Here is a 22,745-nt window from a genome sequence, read left to right as displayed (position 1 = left end):
CACCTTTCCCACCAGTTTTGTGAATCTCACTCATTTTCCTAGTTTCACTACAAATTCTCAAGTACAAAATTAATTTTTTTTTTTTGGCTAGAAGCATTTTTTTCTTTATTTTGGACCAATTCAAACTGGTTTTTTTTTTTTGAGGGGATGAAGGATGAGAGAGGAGATTTTGGACTGTAAAATCAGTTATTTGTACAGCCCTAAGGATCTGTGGAAAACTAGGTCTCACAGTCTCTCTAATGATGGGAAAGAGAAAGAATGAATATGAAGAAATACGTATAAAATTAAAAGTTTAACTTAAGAGTTCACTGTTTTAGTTTTGCTTGATTCCTCCTTTTTAGTGTTTATTATCTCAAGTCCTGGATCCTTGAGAGAGTGAATTACTTGGAAGCAGTCTTATATTTAGCATATGTGAAGGATCTTGCTGGAATGAAGCATTAGTCTTGGAACACAGATGGTCTGTAACGGCTATGAAATGGAGGACACAAGAACATACAGAGCTTCTGGGGATGCAGGAGCTCCTGTATCAAGTGCAGATATTGCACATTTGATACTTTGAAGAGAAGGCTGGTTGGTGACTCCGTCCTGTCTCAAATAGTGGGATGTTCTGACTCGGTGATCTAAGAAACCCAGTGTGACTACAAAAACTCATATGTGACATGAGTTTGGAAGACAAGGGAGGGACTTGGATGCCATCTTAAATGTGTTAGAGGAAACAATATAAACACCTTTTTCCCTGGAGATGTCTCACACTTTCCATCAAGGCATCAATGGCAATTATGTAAAAAAGGAAAGTGAAATAATTTCCACAGCTAAACCATTAGTGATCAAGCCAGGGTAAGTCTTCAGCTCTTTCTTGATGGGGTATTTAAAAAAACACCCAAGGAAGAAAGCAGGGTGGTGTTGCAGCATGGATGTCTAGGAACTGAGTTTAACATTAGTGCTCCTAAACATAGCTCCACAACTTCCTCATGCTCAGCAGAGAACCAGACTTTTAATGTACTGATTCGTGTTACAGGTAGCATAGCTAAGAGTAACTTTAGAACTGAACTTTAAATTGGACAGGAACCTGCTGCAATCTGCGGCAAACATGCACGCATGACTACTTTTATGTTCTTCCCATTACCTGACAAAGCTATTTCTTTATTCCCCTGGTAATCCTACCTCTGCCCAGAATAGACAAGAGGTTTCCTACAAGATTGAGAAAAGTGCTTCAGCACTAAAAACATGGGCCAAACTACCTACAGATGAGTGCATAAGAAGTTATGCAGACACAAGAGATGACAGAAGTTTGCTACGGGAACGTAGTGCTGGAAGACAGTCCAAGTTTACAGAAGTGCTTAGACTAGTTCACCACCAGGGCTGGTTACGTAGTGTAGCCCTGTCTCAAAAGGAAAAGATGCTTAAACTCTGAGCAGACAGTCAGAGGAAAGTTGTACCAATATGATGAAACTGAAGTGGTGAAAGAGAGGAGTGGTCAGTTTTGTTATCCCACTGTATTTCACAGTACACAGGCTTGGCTATTCCCCTGTAATTGCTTATAAAATCTGACCTCCTTTATTTCCCTTTAAGCCTATTGTTGGAACATTTATTATGACATCCTGGCCACTTTGAAATGAAGGGGTGTAGGATGTCAAATTTAGTTTGTACTTGCACTGTGGAGATCCAGGGGTTGTATGACGAGTACGCAAACAAAAAACTATGAAACTTCTTTTGTACTAGGTGAACACATAATGCCAGCCATGTGATATTAGTTCAAGAGAAGTGGAAAAATTAGGTGGCAAACACAATTTTGGCAAAAGCACAGTTCTTCAGATGCAACATGTGCAAATCATTATTTTGTCTTGTAGAACGTTTAAGGAAATGTATTTTGAAATGGCAATTATATAATTAGTGTGTTATGCAACTTCACTGAATGAAAAGTGATTAAACATGTATCAACAAGCAGACATAGCATTACTTTTATTAGTGTGTGGAAAATGCCACAGAGTAACTCTGGCAAGTACAGGGTGAGCAATGAAGTTGAGTGTACTTTTTGTTAATATCTTTCTTTGTCTAAAATGGAGGTGCCTATAAAATAGGCAATTGGGTTTTAACTGAGTGTTAGTTTCAATTCAAAAGGTTTGAAAGGCTTTACCAGTCCTAGAAATTAAAATGAACATAGCTATTAAAATGAAAATGCTGCCCGTCAGGGGTCAATATGAAAAATCCAGATCCTTGTCAGTCCCAACTGTAAGACAAGCTACTAGTGGGGTCTCCTTCCGCTTCATTTTTGCTTCCATCTGTCAACAGCTTTTGTCTAGTAGGTGTATGTCTATCCATTTTTAACTGTTGAGTAGGAGAAGAACCTACCTCTGTTGTCTTCCCTCTGTTTTTTCCTGCCAGGGAAAAAGCTGTTAGATTTCTTGATACTGCAAGTGGGCTGAATCTCCTGCTGCAGTGTCACAAGGCAGAAAACTGACACTTTTAGCTTTTCCAAACTTCTCCGTACCTTTTCCTTCTAAGCTTCTTTCCTAACAGCCACAGCAGCAATTGAAAATTTTTACATTTCACCATTGTCCAGCTGAGTCTAAAGTAACAGCAAAACAAACCAAACCAGAAACAGATTGCAAACTAAGGATAGCGAACAGCTGGCCTGTGGTCCATGGAAGGTTGGCTCATTGCATGTTATTAATGCCTTTCTTTTCACTTCCACATGCTACACTGGACTGAAAGCCTGCTAAGGTATTTTAATGCAGGCAACTGCTAAGGGTGCAGTTCCAAAGCAGCTCAACTTCTCTAGGTCAGGGCTGCTATGATCCTGCTCTTCCTCCCTCCTTCCGTGTGCATTCCCGTTCTCTTCTTCATGCCAGATCACGCTACTGCACAGTGAACAGGTTTAAGGGCACTAAACAAGACAAACATTTCTACAAGAAAATCACCTTTCTGTGCAGTTCATTTTTTCCTCATGCTCTTCAAGTGACATTTTACAAGCTTGCTGCTGTGGAAGGGGATGGCTCCCCCTCCTCTTCTCTTGCCTCGGCAGTCCTGCTGTCTCCCTTATTTCAGCTTTGGTACTCATCTAAGCCCCAGTGGGCCAGTTCAACTCACTTAGCTGGCTAAAAAATTTGAGTTAGTTCCTGCCAGCTCAGTGGTTTAGGAAGCAGCCAGTACTGGAGATGAAATCAATAGGAAGAAACAACCAAGGTAGGGTCTCCCACCTTGAAGAAATTGAAAAGCTGCCTGGACACAGTCTTGAGCAGGCTGCTCTAGGTAACCCTGCTTGAGCAAGGGGAGTGGACCAGAAGACCTCCAAAGGTCCTTTCCCACCTCAACCATTCTGTGATTCTGTGAACCTCACCACAGTTGTCACCAGGATATTTCACCTTTTTTTTTTTTTTTTTCCTAACAGAGGAGGAAACAGTCCCCAAAACATACATGGTCTTTGTCATCGTCTACACACCAAGCATGTAAGATACCCAAGGACTCCAACAGTAGCATTTCATACCCCGCTGCCGTTACTGTGTAAACAAACACGCATGCACGGAGCACTGAAAAATCCTATTCTGCATCTTCAGAAAGAGGCAATCACATTAGGAAGCCACTTGGGAAGCCCTGAATGAGAGCACTGAAAGGGTCTGGCAGGGAGACAGCTGTGCCTTCGTTTACATTCTGTTCCCATTCGGCAGTTAATTAGTAACTCACTTTTTGAAAATGAAAGATTACACATCCTGAACAAATACAAATGTTTGATCTCAGGCTCATCAAGGAAAACTTTAGCAGCTGCCAGGGAAAAGCAAATGTTCTGTCACGTACATCCAGACTGAGATAATGTGAAACAGAAGATGAAGAATACGGAGAGGATGTACCAACACTTCCACACACAGTCACGGGGAGTACAGCAGACGAGGAAAAAAGTACCAAATAGCAGACAACAAGCCGGTGAGCCTAACTAAAACCCGATGGGATGACTGCTGACTGCAACGCCAATGTCAGAGGTGCACCTTCCCTGACGCAGCAACAGAAGAGTGAAGCTATATATCAAAAGCAGTATATATTTCTGTCCCACGTGAACTGTCTCTTTCGGAGCACCAGGCGCTCAGCTGTGGCCGTGCCTGACCCACCCTGAGGGTTATGGAGTCGTCAAGGAGAAGGCAGCAGCCAGCCAGATCACATTGGCAGGAGATGGTGGCAGTTGCGTGAGCTGTTTTTATGCGATCAAGTAGGAGTCCTGATGCTGAAGGGGCTGTGAAGGAATCACCAAGCTTTGGGAAAATGTCTAGAAGATTTTTACTGAGTCAAACTAAGGTTTTCTGATTTTATTGAAGAATCCACCCCAAAGAAATGAGAACTGCATTTACAGTAACTAAAGCAGAAATGAGATGACAAGGTAAGCACGTAACACCAGTCAAAAAAAAGGAATAAATGTATTTTTTAAAGAAAATCCTTGCATTTTCTTATTCTTTGTCTATGTCCAGGACACAAACACCTAAAGTGAAGTAAAACTGAACACCTAGAAAATACTAATTTCACCTTAGAACAAAATTAATTTTAAGCACGAATTAATGTAACGTCCTGTAAAGAATCTTTTTTTCTGATGTGGAAAGGTATCTTAACAAAAAACCCAACCCCATTCATCTTTTTTGGCTACAGCATTAGACAAATTCTCATCCTCTGCCTACTCACTGACTGCACCATTCATTTTTGAGGTTTTTGGTTTTCTTACAGATATGTCAGTCAGTGACTCCAGTTGGCATAATTTCCCTAGCTGCTGCCTCTGGAGAATTTTCTACAAATAATTCTCAGACCGTAATAGAGAGATGTGTACCTTCATATGTATTATGTATTTGCTGTTACAAGGCAAAGTTCTTCAGGCTGTTCAGCAAGCCTTAAGAATGCACCCAAGATGTTTTTTCCAGCATTTTCTTCACAGCTATGAGAACCACAGGGTTATTATACCTCTGAAGCAGAGCTCTACAGTTACTTAGAGCTGAAGCATTCAGAAAAACAGCAATCATTACAAAGCCACTAAAGATGGTAACATGGCAAGTTTCCAAAATACACATGCAAACATGGAAGCCAAGTTTGACACTGGCTTGTTCAAGACATAGCTGACATAGAAATTTCACTTCCTAGACTGATACTATGTCACAGGCTGTCTTGTGTAACACAAGCTGTCAAATTTAACCTAGCTACCATTACAGTGAGTCCAACAATTTGTGTTAAGTGAAGAACATCTCTTAACAACTTGATAGTATTGACTAGAAGTCTTTAGGGGAAACAGAAACCTCCATTTCCTTCAATAGTTTGCTCCAATAGCATTACATCTTCTAACTAAAAGTTCTTGGTAAGTCTGTGCTCAAGAATTCAAAGAGCTCTTCATACAACGCGGTTTGCTAAATGTGGAAGATATTTGTGTTGGTAGCAAACAATCCGGTGTTCAATATTTCGAGAAGCTAAGCAGGCAGAACTCTGGGAGACTTTCAGACTAAGCAGTAAAGAAGATGTCTTTCTTTTGGTGGGGTTTCTGAGCACCCTCTTAGCTCTAACTTCCTCACTTTATCCCACTTGCATGGCCTTTAGACATTCACTGCCCCATTTCCCTGCACTTTCTTAGTTTTCTGCTCCATTCCACCTTTTCTTGCTTATATAGCCTCCTATCTTTGAATTTTTCCCTTTTCTGTCTCCCACTCCTCATACCTTGAATTTTTTTAGTGACAGAAATAGAACAACTACCTGGACTTCCTTTCTGTTTCTTTATATCACCCACATTCAATTCAGTCCTCAGCTTCACACTGTATGCCTGAAGTCCATCATAAGCCCTAATAATAGGTTGTCCCCAATCTCACAGCAAGGTAAAAAATACCAGGATTCATTAGCATTAAGGACAACCTCAGATTTGCTTGAAAAAGACACTAGAAAGTGGTGACCATTTTAACTAAAAGCTGCTTGTAGCTAAATTCTACTGAAAAAACCCCAAAGAATAGCGGCCATTAAGGAAAGATAAATTTATAGTTATAGTCAAATACTATGAGACAGAAAATAGGAAAAGAAATCATTCAGGAAAAAAAAAATTCTAAAACCCATTACATTTCTACTAAACAGGCTGGCATACCTGAGTGTAAAACCCAACAAAACGTGTGGCAGGCTAAACTGCAGTGATACTTTAGGAATGTTTCCCTTTTTTACTGTTTGCCAAAAGAAAAACGAAAGACCAGCAATTGCTTCCACAATACTGCTTCATGACCAAATGGGATATGCCTTGTCAATTGGACATTTGAAATACATGCTAATTAGTATTGCAGTATGAAATGTTTATTTTAATCTGAAATCGCTGAAATGAAGTACATGGGGAAAAAGTTTGAAGTCATTAAAATTGCAAGCTAAACCAATCTAAAGAATGAAAACTCCCTTCAGAGTATAGGAAAAGAGCAAGTGACTTGAAAAACTGCTGTGTCAAGTCTTGGCATATTTGAAAAAGCAAGGTAATATATTTAGGTAGGTTTGTAACCACACAGGCGTCTGCTGGGTAACAAATCTTCCACTGGATGTGAGTATAGAGATATACTACAAAAGACAATCCAATCTGAAAAGTAGACTATAGTGCTGGAGATGACACTAGAAACCTGGGTGTTTTGGGTTTTTTTTTTCATTTCTGTTTCTTTTTTTGATCAAAGGTATGTGGTCAGCTGTGCTTCTTCTGCCACAATATAGTGACAAATCTGGTATACAGCTTTTTTATTAGATATTCTCACACAGCAGATTCCACTATTTACCCACAAAGAAACTATTCCAGAGTCTCATTCAGACAGTTTTCCATTAAAAAACCTAGAAATTATAAAATCTGTATTTTAGAATGAACATGAGAAAAATTATCTTCATAAACACAGAAGTGGACAGATCCTGAAGCCAAACTATGTCAGGCCCCATAGCTGACACAAATCAACATGCCCCCATTGAAATCACAGGCTTCCAGGTGACCAGTCCATCCTAATTATCAAACAGTACAAAAGAGATGACTGAAAAGTAACAGATGATATAAGTTAAAGAAGAGTTTTAGAATTTAAGTTTTATAGCAGATGGTTATCTTGCACTTATTTAATTTGAAACTTTAAAATGTGGATAGTTCAGCTAAACAAAGGTACAGCAGTTCTGTCTCCTATTTTTATAAGAAGAATAGCGGTATCAAATAAACCTGCTGTGAAGGAAAATGTAGAAAAACAAGCAAAATCATACCACACAGGAACAAGAAAGAAAAGGAATTTTTTTTTCTTTTAAGTTAGTCCATTAAAAGCTCCAATTTTGTCATTAATTAATGAATTCCAGTGCCTGAAAAACACTTGATGTGCTTTCTGTTTGTTTGCTAGTGATTAATTTTTCTCTATTTATTCAGGTGATGGCAAACGCTTCAATCCAGTCCTGCCAACCTTCCTTGTCAAACACAACCAGTCACTAGCACCCCTCTTCCCCAGAAAGTGGAATTCCTTTGATATTTAGGAAGGGGATGAGCAGAAATTTGTGAATCCTGTCCAGTATGTGGGTCTATTTTGTAAGCCACTGGTTGGCACTTGGCTTTTAGATGATTCCTTCCTTTTGCTCTCAGCTCAGATGAAATCTTTGCACAAGTGATGTGGGTTAAGTAACACAGCAACCACCCCATCATGCAATGAAAAAACATTTTTCTTTCCTTTTTAAGAACCTGTGGAAAATTACCCAACTAAACCCAATGATAAACATTTTTTAAACTTCAAACTGAAGCAAGATTAGGATATTCTAGCTACATAATGCCCCAAGCAAACTTAATTCTACCCATTTGTGTACATGATATGATACAATCTTTATCTATGTGATTTTATGCATATTTTTTTTCCTGCCTGTTTGACAGAAGAATGTCCTGTTTGGAGCACTGAACTGGTACATTTGGGATCAAACTAATGCTGCACATAATCTGGAATTTCTTAATTTCTAGGTGCTTGACTTTGCAGGCTCAATAACGCTTTTTCGTTTAGATGTCCTAAATATATAATTATTCAGATGGCTTAAATGTGCTTTTTGCTTACAAAGTCTTTTTTCTGTTTACATATCATACTCTAGCCTAAATAAATGCTAAGACAAAGGCCAAGCTGGCGGGTAGCCCAGAATGTAGTTGTTACCAAATTGACAGGGACCACCTTAAATTCATTGAAATGTCTAAATATTGTGTTTGAATTATAACTAAATTTTAAAAGGCGATTTTTACTGAAAGAAAAATGGAGCGGCTTTAGAACTGCATAAACAAGTTGCTGGATGAAATGAGAAGTGAATGGATTACGTCTGTCAAAGTATGGTCTGACGTACCACAGCTCCCCATTACTGTAAAACATCAAACACTTAAGGACAGGAAGTATCCTCATGTTACCATGTAAATAACTAATGGCCTTAGTTTATGTTAACAGCTACCTTAGAAACTTCCAATAAAAAAAAAAAACAATCCAGCCAAAAACATGGTTAAGAGTGCCTGAACCTTTTCCCCAAAAGTAACTAATTCTGATAAATCTTAAGGTGACTTTTCCTTTTTTCTTAGCAGATCTTACATAGAGTCTGCTAAAATGTATGGTAAATGTGAACACAGTACAATTTAAAGATGGCCTGTGAAGTCAAATAAAAATGGTACTTTTTCCAACCTACTGAAGATCTGAAAGGTGCAAGGTTTGGTTTAAAGTTTTCTTCTACTTGTTTCCTTTTTGCTTTTAAAGCTTTTGGAGTATCACAGTCTTGTCTTGCTTTTATATGTAAGAGTGCTGGAGGACAAGACGACTAGATGGAAGTCCCCCTCAGTTCCCATCTGAAGCAGCAGGGTGATGAGTGACTGAATTTTTTTTTTTCCCCCTGGCTTTTTGCCAGAAACTTGAATTAAATGTTTAAAGAACAGCCAAACAAAATGGGAGTTTTACACAGTCTGATTAAAAATCCCTTTCCCCTCTCAAACGCCAGTTTCTTGTGACAGATGATGGCTAGAGATGATGACTTCATCTCTCTACTTTTCCGGCTACCCGTAACCTTCTAGTAAAAATAGGATAGACAAGACCTGATACATACATAAAATAAACAAAACCTTTGCAGAAATCTTACATCTGACTTTAAAACCAAAGCAAGCTCTTCAGGCTTTCCTAACATGTCTTAAAAATATCTAAAAGGCAATATAGTTTTGTCTCCTTTTTGGGTGACACTTTAGGTCTTATCAGGATTTTACTATGGCAGGATAGGCAAATCCCAGTGACAAGAACATGCCATATGAAAATCACAAGGTGTGTCAAAATTTAAAATTTACTAATGCTGACATTCTGGCCTTGTTAGATATTAATAAAATTACAAGAGCGTGGGGTGAAGGTATTATACCTGGTCATGGCTGGCTTCAATGGAGCTTCCGATACCTTGGAAAGTCATCTGCACAGGAGACAGTGTCAAACTGGTCATACACTCTTTGCCATTTTGTCTATCACTGTAGTGTACCTATAACAGAATAACATACGTAATCTGCTAAACACCAGGTTTGTACAAGGGAGTCATGCTAAAATACCGTCCCTTTTCAACAAGTTTGTAAGAAGAATTCCAAACATTTACATTGAATTCATCTTTAATGTAAAACAAGGAGTGAGTAAGATATTCTAGGTAGTCACATACTGCACTGGGGCCAAATTTTCTGCGGTATGTCTGTTGGATAGTTTTTAAAGTGCTGTGTTCTTCAGTTCCTGAGAACTTTGAGACTGAATTCAAGATGTTGTATCTATAGAATTATAAGAATCTATTTTCAAGTTATATTTTCCAGCCCAGATATCATTTTTAATGGCATTTTGTAGTTTAGTTATAAAACATCCAGGTAAATCATTATACCTCCAAAAACTTGGCAATAATAGTTTAAATTTTTCAATTGTAATTCCATTTCTACTAAAGTCCACTAACTCTTTTGACATGACCAATGTATATTTGAATTTGATTTTGTAATTAAATTAAAATGACAGATAAAATGGAGAAGAATTCGCGTTCTTCTTGAGATGTCTAGGCTATCCTTTTCTGAGAGTAATTCACTCCCTATTGATGCCAAGATGTGCATGTTGAACCTGAATCTTGCATGCAATACAGAGGAAGGTAGTGCTTCTACTTGAATTATTTTCCTTTTCTCCAGGTTCCCTTCAGACAGTGCTTAAAGCCCCTACAGAAAGGATGGATTTTAATATGTTGAGACAAAACGAAATTAAATGTTGCCAGTGTTTCATTATGAAGAGCAGGTTGCCACTCACGCTGAACTGTTGAAATATTACAGTTCTCTGAGTAGCTCCTGGCTTCTAGGCAGGCAGAGCAAGCACTTTGTTCTACAGGAGAGGTGGAATTTAGTTTATGGTGGTAATTTACATTAGCTATGTGACCCCTGTCAGAAGTGGAAAGAGAGATCAGCTCTGCTGGAGACAGACCTTTTATGTTAGTATCTATTTGCAGCTGTATAGCTCTCAGGCAAAAGTTACATGATAAAGCCTATTCCTGACATATAGGCTACAAAATTAAACTTTATTATTTCTGAAGACAACTAGGAACCATATTAAAGTTATTCCTGTGGAAATGATTTAGTGACGTATATGATACTTAATTGTACAGCATGCATATTAAATCCCCTGTGCCTAACTTCTTTGCCACAGGTGTAAATTGGGAATACTTCAGCTGAAGCAAAACCCATGCAAAACTGGCTCAGCTCAAGGAAAACTAAGCCGGTGCTGTATTTCAGAATTACTTTATTGACCACACATCGAAACAGTTTTGCTGTGGCCAAAAGTAAGATACAGACGCAAAATTCTTGTACTGTGTACAGAAATACTGATTTCACTCAGGCCTTCTTAAAGCTTTCTGGATTATCCCCGTCTCTCTTCCTCTCAACCCCCACAGTATGTGTCTACTAAATGGCTTGTGGCTCTCTGCCAGAAAAGCCATACTACTTACTTAGAAACCACAAGAGGCCCCTTCACATATACAATGGTTTAACTTTGATTAATCAAAAGAGGTATGAAGGTATGAAATTTGGCTTGCAAATATAAACTGAAGTTCTTTAAATGTCAGGGACTACTGTTATGACAAGGACTTATCAAGCTTCCACAACTGTGGTATCTGGTTGCAAACGAGATACTCTGCTGAGTACGTGTTGTGGGAATGTGATGTGGAGAAATGGGGCAGAAAAGCTCAAGAGGATGATTCTGTACTGCAAATATGACATAGCAAAAGGGGCAAAATGCGATGACCCAGAAAAGTACATGTCTTAGAGCACATATGGAGAAATGGAAAAATGACACTTTCTGAACTGTGTAGTATGTTTGTAGACTTATTTTTAATGAGAATAATATGAGTAAGGTTACACTTCACTAATGTCCACTGGAATAAAGCAAGGTTAACAAGCTGAAAGAACAGGAGATATTCAGAGGAAAAAATATGATTAGTATTACATGACACTATTATCTGCAATAGCAGATTTGATCCACAGCCCCTTTAGAGTCCCACATTGAAATTGCAATAAGTTCAGAATTTTGGTATCTTTCTAGGCTTAACTTTACCAAAGGAATTTCATGATGCATTTTTGGCCTTATCTGAATGTATCAAGGCCATTACTTTGTAATTTCTTAGACAACAGTCCTCCAATTATCTCCTGCCCTGTTGAAGTTCTTCAGTTGAACCAAAATAAACACTTTCTATGTTATTGATATGAATAGTGATATAAAAACCAAAAGACTGGACTTTGAATGGAGGACAGAATAAAACTTTGTCCTTTCATCAAATCTTTCTAGTCTACATCAAATCTTTCTAGTCTACAGATCTGTGCACTCAGCAGAAACATTCAGATTTCTTCTACATTTGGCATGCCTACGTGCAATTTCCCAGTAATCCTGTTTTGTTATTTCTCAGTCCAGCTGCTACAATCTCAAACTATTTTATTCCTTTCTTCTTCATATTTGATCTATGATCTGAAGTTTGGGATTTTTTGTCCACCAAGAGTGCTAGATGTTTACCTATTTGAGCAGAATGTCCAAAATAGGCACTCAGAAAGAAATGGTGGTAGTCAAATATCAAGTAGTCTGAATAGCAGCAGATACTTTTAGGTTTTCGGCCAGCAGTATGTTGCAAATATTTCAGTTTATATGTCCACGCTATTATGACTAAGTATGGGAGGAACCTGAATGTCTATAAAACTGGTTTAAGACTATCATAGCATCAAAAGCAGGGGAACAGGAAGGCACAGCAAATACTTGATTCAGTATTTGCGATCAAGAAGTGGTGACTGAAGGCTGGCCAAGTGCTCCAAGGGTGATTATGTGGCCATTATTGAGATTCACGACAACATAAGTTCCTCAGAGCCTTAAGAGTCAAGAGTGCTTAACTACAGCTCATCTCCGCAATAACTCTGTTAGGCAGGTAAGGACACTTTGTGCACAGATGTTAAATGACTCATGCAAATTCACTCAGCACTGGCAGGAGTGAATGGCAGTGCTGGGACTATAACCCATCATTAAGGCCTCTGGCCTAACCACAATTGGTCATTTTCCATTTCCATATATTATGGAGGTAAAAATAAAAGTTATGAAAATAATTACTATCTAGGTCCAGGATCTAATTTTCAGGCTTCAATTTTTTGTAATTAGGGGACACTCACAAATTAGCTCAGTGCATTTTAAGGATTAAACAGCAATGAATTTTCACTCATTACAATTCAGAATGTTTTATTTGGGTAACATATAAGCAGAGTTTTTATCGAACAGCATTAGGATCTGGTTAGAAAATAATGGGCAGCATACAGATGTCTGTAGTAAGGGTTGTGCAAGTTTCTGAGTAAAATGCAAGACTCCAGCCTCAGACTTACACATAACTCTCCTCCGAGGAATGTCTACACAGCACAAAGCAGTGCCACAACAAGAAGACCCTGGCAATAACTCTAAATGAGCCTGCTCATTTATTGGAAAAAGCAGACAGCACTGCTAGGTTTTCTCCCGGGTCACTATGTACGTGGAGTACCTGAGATAAATCACATGTAACCAGCTCAGGAATGCCAAACACAGCACTCCGTTGTGCGGTGTGGGCAGGGCACAAAACCTCGGTGTGTTAAACACAAAGTGCATCCCGGGCATCAAAATAATGAAATAAATTCTCGATGTAATGTCTTCCACAAGCACACGCCGTGGATTTACTCATACATGTATGCTTTCATGTTCTATATTTGCAAGAGATGCACCTATTATGTCCTTTTCAGAGATGACTACAGTCGGGAACAAGCTGCATGGTAGGAGTATGTATGGAGGGGTACTACTAACTGGTGTATGTATACAGAAATGTATGGGAAGGGCTGAAACCATTTGACAACTACCTTGAAATTTGGCCTTTCTTTTTAATATTTTAAATTACTGAAGAGATGCAAATGTTTTGATGGATATTTATAGCGTCACATAAAGGAAGATATAAGATGAATGTTTACAATGTTACAACTGGATGTGGAATGGCATAGCCAAAATTCTCAACCTTATATGTTATTTTATAAAGGAAAATCTAAATCACACTGCAAAAAACTGCCTAAGAAATGACATTTAGGGTTACTTCTGCTCCAAAAGCAGGAAATTTCCCATTCCTATCATATTTATATAAAGATGTCTCTTGAATCTAGCTTTACTATAACTCTTCCCTATGTGGAGGTGTTCTGATAGAAACTGTAAAAGTATTGCAGTAGTAATATCCACTTAGTAGTGGCCATAGACAATCGGCATAAATTATTCTGTAAATACAATGTCCTAACCTCAAGCATGGGATAGTCTGCTGGACTTCAGTGGGCACTTCTGCATTTGAACATCTGTCCTTTTGGATGAACAAGGACTACGGTTTACTGATTCACAACTGAGGAAGGTGAGAGACCTGTTATATTACTACATAGTAGTTAAGTTTAACTATAATATACTAATCTACTGTAAGACACGAGCTAATTGTGCATTAACAAGAGACTGAGGGGAGCAAAAATAAAGGCTACTATTTTCACACACTGCTGCTTAGCTGTTCACAGTTTGAAACACAACTTCTCTCTGGCCAAACACTTTCTTTCTTGAACATTTATTAACTTAAAAAAATAATATGAATTACCAAAAGAAAGAAGTCATCTGTGACATTGGAGTTCATGTTTCCAAACCAAAAACTACTCTGAGTCAAAGCATCAGCAGGAGACTTAGAATGCTAGACAGAAATAAACTAGGTAATAAAATGCCATTATGTTCAGCAATGCACAAATCTTCCGGATTGACAAGCCTGGACTATTTTGTTAGAACAAAGGATGGTATTCCTTTAAATCTGCCTCTTTAAAGGGAAAGCACCCAATTTAGTCCCGAATTTACAGAATTATTTCCAAGATTTTACATAGGTTGCTCTGGATTTACAGCAACAAGCAACAAGAATGGGTTCAAAAATCAGATGTTAAAATAGTAATTTTGACTTGTACGAGAGTCTCATGAAACATTTTTCTTCCTTTAGCTTCTTGGTGAAATGCTTCTCGTTTCCATATTGGTCTTTATCTTCCTCTTTCTGTTGCTCACCTACTGTTAGTCATGGCATCTACTAAAAATAAATTAAACAATGCTGTTTGTTTGAGCTCCAACTCTGTTTCATGCATATTTATTGGTGAAGAAATACTTCTGGGGTAAAAATAAAGTAAATACAGTTGCTCATTTCAACCATTTTCTCAAAGCCAATATTACGAGCTTTCACAGTATAGTATTCTAGTACTTAAAAGTGTGAATCCTTGTATTATCCATAAAGCTTTTCTAACAAATTATAGATTAGTCTCTTCAGACATGGAGCAGCATGAGAGAGATTCCAAATAGCACTTTGCATTCTTACTACCTGCTTTACAATTCCATGTATTTTATTTGAGGGGTAGAACTGGAGTACAGCAATAACAAAAAAACAAAATTGGGGAAAAAGATCCCATTGTATGAACGACGTCTTTTATGAAAAGTTGAAGCATAGATACAAAAGCAAGACCAAGACGAAAAAAATTGTCCCAGATGAAAAAATAAGGCATACAATAAAAAAAAAATTCAAGAAATCAGAAAAAAAGCATTGAATCAAACTGTTTCCTGCAATGCTGGAGTTCCTTGATGTAGTGCGATTACTAAATATAGTATTTTACTAATCTCAGCAGGGAGCTGGCTAACTGCATGCCCGTCAGATGTTTTTAATGGTCACCCCCTGTGGAACAAATCTAAGGAGCGCATGAAAAACACCCACATTTAAAAAAGCCCCCTTGCTAGATCATTAAGGAAAGATAAAGGCCTGTACATTCGGATGTGATATATAACACAATCATTGTGTCAAGAAAACATATGTTTGATTAGCGCGCCTCAGGTTCATCAATCGCTGTGTCTGCTTCACAGCGGTGGGCAAAGTTTCCACCGTAGCTACTGCACGGAAGGGTAAAGACACTCAGTAGCTTAAAGACTGACAGTTCAGCAGTAAATCTTGAGCTACTCCAACATGCTCCTCTCTCACAGAGTTTGAATAGCAGCTGTATCGCGGTCTTAAATCTTAAAATACAGTCCTAGGGTTTAGACTAAGAAATAAGCCATTACTGTACCATAAATAGGTAACAACAAGCAGACTAAAGGCATTGTCAGAGGTCACTGCAGCAGTATTTTATGTTCCTGACTATAGTAAGGCAGACGCTGGACATCTATAAAAACATCTGAAGTACAAATAACAGTGAAAAAACTTCCTTGATACAGTTCCAAAAGAGAATATGTAAAATATCTGCTAAATGCAAAACAAGTCTATCGTCAGAGCCGATGAAGCTTGTACGTCCTTTTTCTCATGCTATTTAGATATCCTCTGAACTCAGAGCTCCTGTTTCAGCGATGCAGGAGATCTGGAAAGTTTGGCCATGTATTATGCTCAGTCAAGCAAGGGAGACCCAGCTCCGTCCTACCTCTGGATGTGATGTTTGGTTCTAATTAAGAGAAAATTAGCTAACACCGCTGCTGTCACAGAAGCGCACAGGATAACCAGTACAGTAAGGTGCTTACTGTTTACCTTCCATCTGTCAAACCTTAACACAGGTAAGTATGACGACAGTGCTTCCATGGGACACATGCAAAGCGAGCAACCATATTTTCAATGGCTGGCATTCAAGTGTGCAAAGAAGAGACCTGTTTGTCTGATTGGGAAGCTGAAATCAGGAGATGGGACAGGCCTTTCTATAAAAAATCACACTTAGGTTGAAGAGTACCTTGCCACCCTGTTCACTTCCTCCATTCTGTAACTAAGATATGTATTATTTTGTAGACCTAGGAGAGAGCAGTTCAACTACATCGATCTAAAACAGTGAATACAATCTTCTCCCCCCAAAATGGGGGAGAAATGTAAGAAAAACATGATTAAAAAAAAAATTAATTATTCAGAAAATAAAACACTGCAACACACTACAAAAAAATCTAAGTTATACCTGACATGGTTTTTGCAGAACCAATTTGTCTGCCTCTGATCCATTCACCCATAATTCACAGAATCACAGAATCACTAGGTTGGAAAGGACCTTCAAGATCATCAAGTCCAACCACTAATCCAGTGCCACCATGTGCCCTAAACCATGTCCTGAAGCACCACATCCACATGTTTTTTGAACACTTCCAGTGATGGTGACTCCACCACCTCCCTGGGCAGCCTGTTCCAATGCTTGACTACCCTCTCGGTGAAGAAATTTTTCCTAATATCCAAAAGGATAATTATTCAGGTAAATACTGTACTTTCAGGGAGAGAAGTCAAAATTAATTTTATAATTCATAGTCAAAGGAAATATGAGAAACTGGCAACCCTGGGATCTCCTGTTTTCATCACATGGCCTAAAGAAAGGAGGGAGGTGAGGGAGTTTGTGTTCTGCTAATAAGATACACGGAGGGCGAGCACAGGATGGAGCATCTGTGGAGGTGCCTGGGTCTCGGGTATCATCCAGAATGACTGAAGGGAGAGAGGAGCTTGATTAGGTTGGAGAGAGAAAATAGTTTGGGTTTAAAACCACTTTCTAGCAATAGCATCAATGGAAATATGTTTTCATGTACACTCTTTTTCATGATGAAGCTTGTCGCTGGAGTGAAGACTGAAGCAAGCAGTAACAATTGTCTGTTTACAAACTGCATGTGAAAGCCCCAAACGCCGCATTAATAAAGGGGGAACAAGACGACTGTGAAACTGTGAGTACAAAACTGGCTGCCTGAATTTGCTGAAAAGTCTGATGCTGCTACAGACACTGGTTTTGTGCACTAACCTAGACACAGAGCGGCATGCAGAAAGAACCACCTTTCTTTAATTAAAACAAGAAACAATCATTTCACTTCTGAAAATTATCCTGCTTCATTGTGCTCCCAATTCTGAACGAGACTAAAAGATTCCTCTTCACAGTGAGAGGAATAAACTGTAACTCATCTCCTTCTTCACCTTTTCTTGTTGCTTCTCTTTAAGGGTTTTTGCTTGAGAGCTGAATTCCCTTATAATTAAAGCTAAACCCCAGTCTGCTATCAATTCACCACCCCACCTTCACATTTTTGCCAGCTGAAACCTCCATTCTTTCAGCGTTTTGGCTGTATTCCAAGCCAAGGTCCGTAGCAAGGTTATCGAGTCACGTTAAGATTTACTTAGAAAGATTTTGGCAGGGATCGTGGCCCGGTGCATTTAGTGCTGGCTGCAGTATTCTGAGCCATCCTCACAGCTTTTAAACTTTCTCATCGGTAAACCCCCTAAATTCTAAAATCGGTTATGAAAATATAATTCACATTTTTTCCATGGACCAAGTTATGTGCAAGGATATATGGGAGGATTTTAACGGCTATTTTGCAAGATGCCCAGGAGAAAAGCTAAAATGTTACCAAGGTGACACGCACACCACACCTGGGGACCCAGGCAATGCCATTAGCCAGTTCTTCTCCATTTACCTTCTTTTCTTTTAGAAACGGAAACAAAAAAGAAGCACCTGGCTGTTTCTGGAGGCAAGGAGAGCAAAACTTCAGCAGCACTTGAATAAAGGGCTTTCTTCCTTGTGAGAGGGAGAGCGGTAACGATGGCCAGAATAGAAGAAAGCTAGTTTGGACAGATTTCTGGCCAGAAGCCAGGGAGCTGGAGACCTCGTGTCAGAAAATTTACGGCCCCTCGTAGCTAGATCCGCATTTGTTTTCCTAATTCTGCATGCTCTTAAATTAATTCAGAAACATTCTTCCCGCAGCAAATGTTACCTCCTGCGGTATGCTCTGTGAATGGAAATGCTAGGTTTCCAAACTTACATATCTTCAAGAAACTTATATGAAAATTATTCTTATGGGGTTTTTTTTTTGCACAGTGGCTACCACTATTTTAACTCCCTTTGAGGTCAAATATAGGGTAATATGGACTAGATGGTCTATAGTCAGCAGAAACATTTCTGACATAAATGGAAACTAATAAAACCACCTCTGGTAGATCTGCTCTGGGTCACTGCCATCAACTGTGGTACTGCCTACCTTCTCTCTGAAGTTAGTTGATTAAAAAACCTTACAAAACAGAATGCAATGAAGTCCAGGTGCTTTGATTTTCACATGAAGCTCTCTCAAAAACAATTCTTGCTATCAGCTTGATCTGTTTTATATCTTCCTCTATTTCACATTCCCAACATGCTTTCTTACTTTCGGCTAGTCATGTATAAATTAGGGTTTGAAGACCTTGAAGCCCTTACCTACATAACATAGCCATTTGATTTCAAGTTGATTTTCAGTGTAGTAGGACACCTGCAAGTTTCTGAGAGCCAGGCAAGGATTCTCAGTTAACAAGCTTGCCTGGTGTTGTGCAAATCACAGATGCCACTAAAATGATCACTAAAATCCTGACTGAGCCGCTGCCTTGCTTGGAGGAAACTTCTTTTCCTGTTAATCTGTATTACCTTTACAACAAAAATAGTGGCTGTCTTGAATAAATAGGGAAGTTCTGTAGCAAATAACCTGACTAAAACGTGTTTCTTCAGAGCACAAAGACAGTAAGTTCACTGGATGAAAGAAGTTCTCTTATTTCCTGACTTCCGCCCAGTGGTACCCAACTGTAACGATGCCAGAAAAGTGTAGAAAGCCATACTGGTTTTGCCTGGGATGGAGCTAATTTTCTTCAGAGCGGCTTGTATGATGCCATGTGCTGGATTTTTGATCAAAACAGCATTGTTAGCAGTGCTCACACAGAGGCAAGGCCTTTTCTGCTTCTCATCTCACCCCACACCACCAGCGAGTAGCCTGGGGGTGTGCAAGAAGTTGAGAGGGGACACAGCTGGGAGAGCTGACCCCAACTGACCAAAGGAATATCCCACACCATATGATGTCACACTCAGCAGTAAAACCTGGGGGAAGACAGAGGAAGGGGGATGTTTGGAGTGATGATGGCGTTTGTCTTCCCAAGTAACCGTTATGCATGATGGAGCCCTGAACACCTGCCTGCCGATGGGAAGTGGTGGATGAATTCCTTGTTTTGTGTTGCTTGCACGTGCAGCTTTTGCTTTCCTTGTTAAACCGGCTTTATCTCAGCCCATGAGTTTTCTCACTTCCTGTTCTCTCCCCCACCCCACTGGTGAGGGTGAGCAAGTGGCTGGGTGGGGCTGAGCTGCCTGCCGGGGATAACCCCCCAATAGTCCTTTCTGGCACCAGATGTGGGATATGAGGGGTTCAAGGTAACAACAGATTTGATCAGAGTATGCTAGACCAAATCTATAGGCGTTTAGCTACTAACTGGCAGGCTCTTGTCCTTGCCACGGGGCTTGCTTTCTTTGCCGTATATTAGAGTCTAGCACTTATTTGTGGCTGCTTTTTGCTTCTGCTGTTTCCGGTATTCCTTATCATCCTATTCTGCTCTGCCTGGGAACATACGGATAACAGCAACGGGCTGGCAGGTGGCCAGGGCATTGCTGCTGCTCCTGTGCTGCTGTACGGGGCTGCCTGGAACTCAAGTCCAGGAGACTGTGACCATGGAGAAGTCCACACTGGAGCAGGCACATCCAGAAGCATATGTGGCCATGTAGCAGTCCATGCCAGAGCAGCTACAACCCTGAAGGAACTGTGGCCCATGGGTAAGGTCAAGCTGGAGCAGGTGGGTGGTGGATATGCCTACGCTGGAGAAGGGGCAAGAGTTCCCTGTAATGTTAAACCGTATGGCCTAGTCCAAAGGGATAAGGAGAGGAAACTGCAATGGATACACCTCTCAATTATTGTAACCCATGATCTGAGTTACACCTCACACAAAGTACTATAAGCAGAAACCACCTAAACCAATGGAGGACAAGCCTCTCAAGAAGTAATGAAAGTGCAGCAGTGACCCAACCTGAGCTGACTTTGGTGCCAAATAACTCCACGCAACTCACCACCTCTTACGTCCTGAGTGCCATCGTAACAAATGGAGCCCAAGTAATGGACTAAATGAACTTGGTGGACATTTGTGAACTTTTTAAAGGGGTGGCCCATAAACTAAGGGAATGCTATCTGCGTACATCAAAGGATGGCAGGGACTGCGTGGTTCAGGAGGATCTATTGGATAGTGTGGGACCTGAGCATGATGTAAATGTTATGGAATAAAGGGTGGAGAATATACTGGTTTTGGCTGGGATGGAGTTAATTTTCTTCAGAGCAGTTTGTATGGTGCTATGTTTTGTATTTGTGACCAAAACAGCACGGTCAGTACACCCATGCGTTAGCTATTGCTGAGCAGTGCTTACAGAGTCAAGGCCTTTGCTGCTCCTCACCCCACCCCACCAGCGAGTAGGCTGGGGGTGGGCAAGAAGCTGGGAGGGGACACAGCTGGGTCAGCTGACCCCAACTGACCAAAGGGATATCCCACACCATATGATGTCATGGTCAGGAATAAGAGCAGGGGAAAAGAAGGAAGTGGGGCACGTTCAGAGGTATGGCATTTGTCTTCCCAGGTAACTGTTAGGCGTGAGGGAGTAACTTTCCTGGAGATGGCCGAACACCTGCCTGCCGATGGGAAGCAGTGAATGAGTCCCTGATTTTGCTTTGCTTGCACAAGCAGCTTTTGTCTTTACCTCAACCCGTGAGTTTTCTCACTTTTACCTTTCTGATTCCTTCCCTCATCCCACTAGAGGGGAGTGACCAAGCAGGTCTGTGGGGCTTAAGCTGCCCACTGGGGTTAGCCCACAACAAAAGTCTGTAGTAATTTGAACATCAAGCAACAGTTTGGTAACTGGTGAAAGTGAAAACTTCACATTAGAAAACAAAAGTATCCCGAAGAGACAGAAACTGAGATAATGAGGACTTTGTCAACCATTTCTACAGGTATTTATACTCCCTGTGGGTAAGAGACAAACATTGCCGTTGAGATTATTGTACTGGCCACTGAGCATGGCATAGTACAAACAAATACACAGGAAGATAATACCCTTCTGCAAAAGGCCAGATTTCAGTACTTTCAGTGATGACAGGGCACAACATCATTCTACACATCATTTTACAGAAACCAATGTGGCCAATGAGGAAGTACAGTGCTAGTGAACTTGACTATGACCCAAGGCACCAGGATGGGAACAAAAAGCCCAATTCCACTGCTTGTTTTGCAGAAACAGGTATTAATAATACACAGCAAGACAGTCACTCTTGAGCTACTTCAAGGGGTTTCACGTATACTTATTTTTAAATATAAATTCCCACTGCCCTTTGAGTGCTAACATTAAGGTGAATCAGCTGATCACAGTTCCCTCTGGGTCTGGCTGCACACCAGTGTTTTAGAACAATTTCACTAATATTTGTAGTCTGGTGAATCCTGCTGGGAAAGAAGTCTCCAGTGCCTTGGGAGAGGGGCTAGATGCACAGTGATATACACAGAAATATAGGGAGGGTTGACCCCAAGTGTTGATGAAGCAATATTTGCTTTAACAGCCTTATTTCAAAAATACTCTGTAACATTACTCTACAAACATTTTCATTTTTTAACATGCTAGTTTTTCCTGATTTTTGGAGATATGATATTCTTCAAGGAAGCATTTATATAAAAACAGTTTGCTGACATAGCCTTCAAATCCATTTTACATTAATGATGCCAGGAAGCCTGATGTTGTAATTTCAAAAGCTTCCTTTAATTATTGTTTGTTTTTTCTAATTTGAACAAGTGATGAGACTTTTGTACTCCCCAGAACTAGTCCATTTGCTATCATTCCAGTCCCAAGCTGACAGTGGCCACAAACCTTTCTGCAGCCGACATGTTAAAGGACAGAACAGTATCATCTGGGTTTACATTCTAGTTTTTAGCACTTGCTGCTACACTCTCCTTCATTGTCTTTAGCTGGAGACTTGCTAAAACATACCTTTGATTCACTCATCTGCAGGGAACTTTGAAAATACACTCTCTCTGACAACTAACACTACAATTACAACTATATTTATTACAATAGATCCAACATATAGAACCCTTCCCCCCAAAACAGAGTAAAATTTTACTTTTTTTTTTTTCCTCAAAAATTGTTTGGGGGAGTCTGAGGAAAATCACATTAGCCATTCATAACTCATAAGTGATGGTTTGTTTTTTATCCAGTTTGCCACAGCTCCATTTCACCCCTAAATAAATGATCACTTGAACACAATCACCACAAAATGATTAAACTTCTAAATACAACTTTTGTAGTGTAGTCTTAGTAGATAACTGAGGTGAATGACATAGTGGGCGGCCACTTACGCAAAGCAGTGAGCCACGAGGAAGGCTGAAAGAAGCAA

General features: G+C 39.7%; 1 protein-coding gene across 3 annotated transcripts in view; it reads right to left on the bottom strand.

The window, feature by feature from the left end:
- STAU2 (staufen double-stranded RNA binding protein 2) overlaps nucleotides 1-22,745 on the bottom strand; it is a gene marked incomplete at its 3' end in the record, with an annotated part of 153,581 nt that overhangs the window by 51,338 nt on the left and 79,498 nt on the right. For 2 of the 3 annotated variants that reach the window (XM_081996757.1, XM_081996758.1), the window contains exon 12: nucleotides 9,358-9,471. The exons of the other annotated variant lie outside the window; for it this stretch is intronic. In XM_081996757.1, the coding sequence (XP_081852883.1) occupies nucleotides 9,358-9,471 (114 nt within the window). The remainder of the gene's footprint in view (nucleotides 1-9,357; nucleotides 9,472-22,745) is intronic. 3 annotated transcript variants of the gene reach the window in all.

Source organism: Phaethon aethereus, assembly GCF_964289735.1.
Source record: "Phaethon aethereus genome assembly, chromosome: 2".
NCBI lineage: Eukaryota > Metazoa > Chordata > Aves > Phaethontiformes > Phaethontidae > Phaethon > Phaethon aethereus.
Note: the sequence above shows the minus strand (reverse complement) of the source record. Positions and strands in the feature narration are given on the sequence as shown.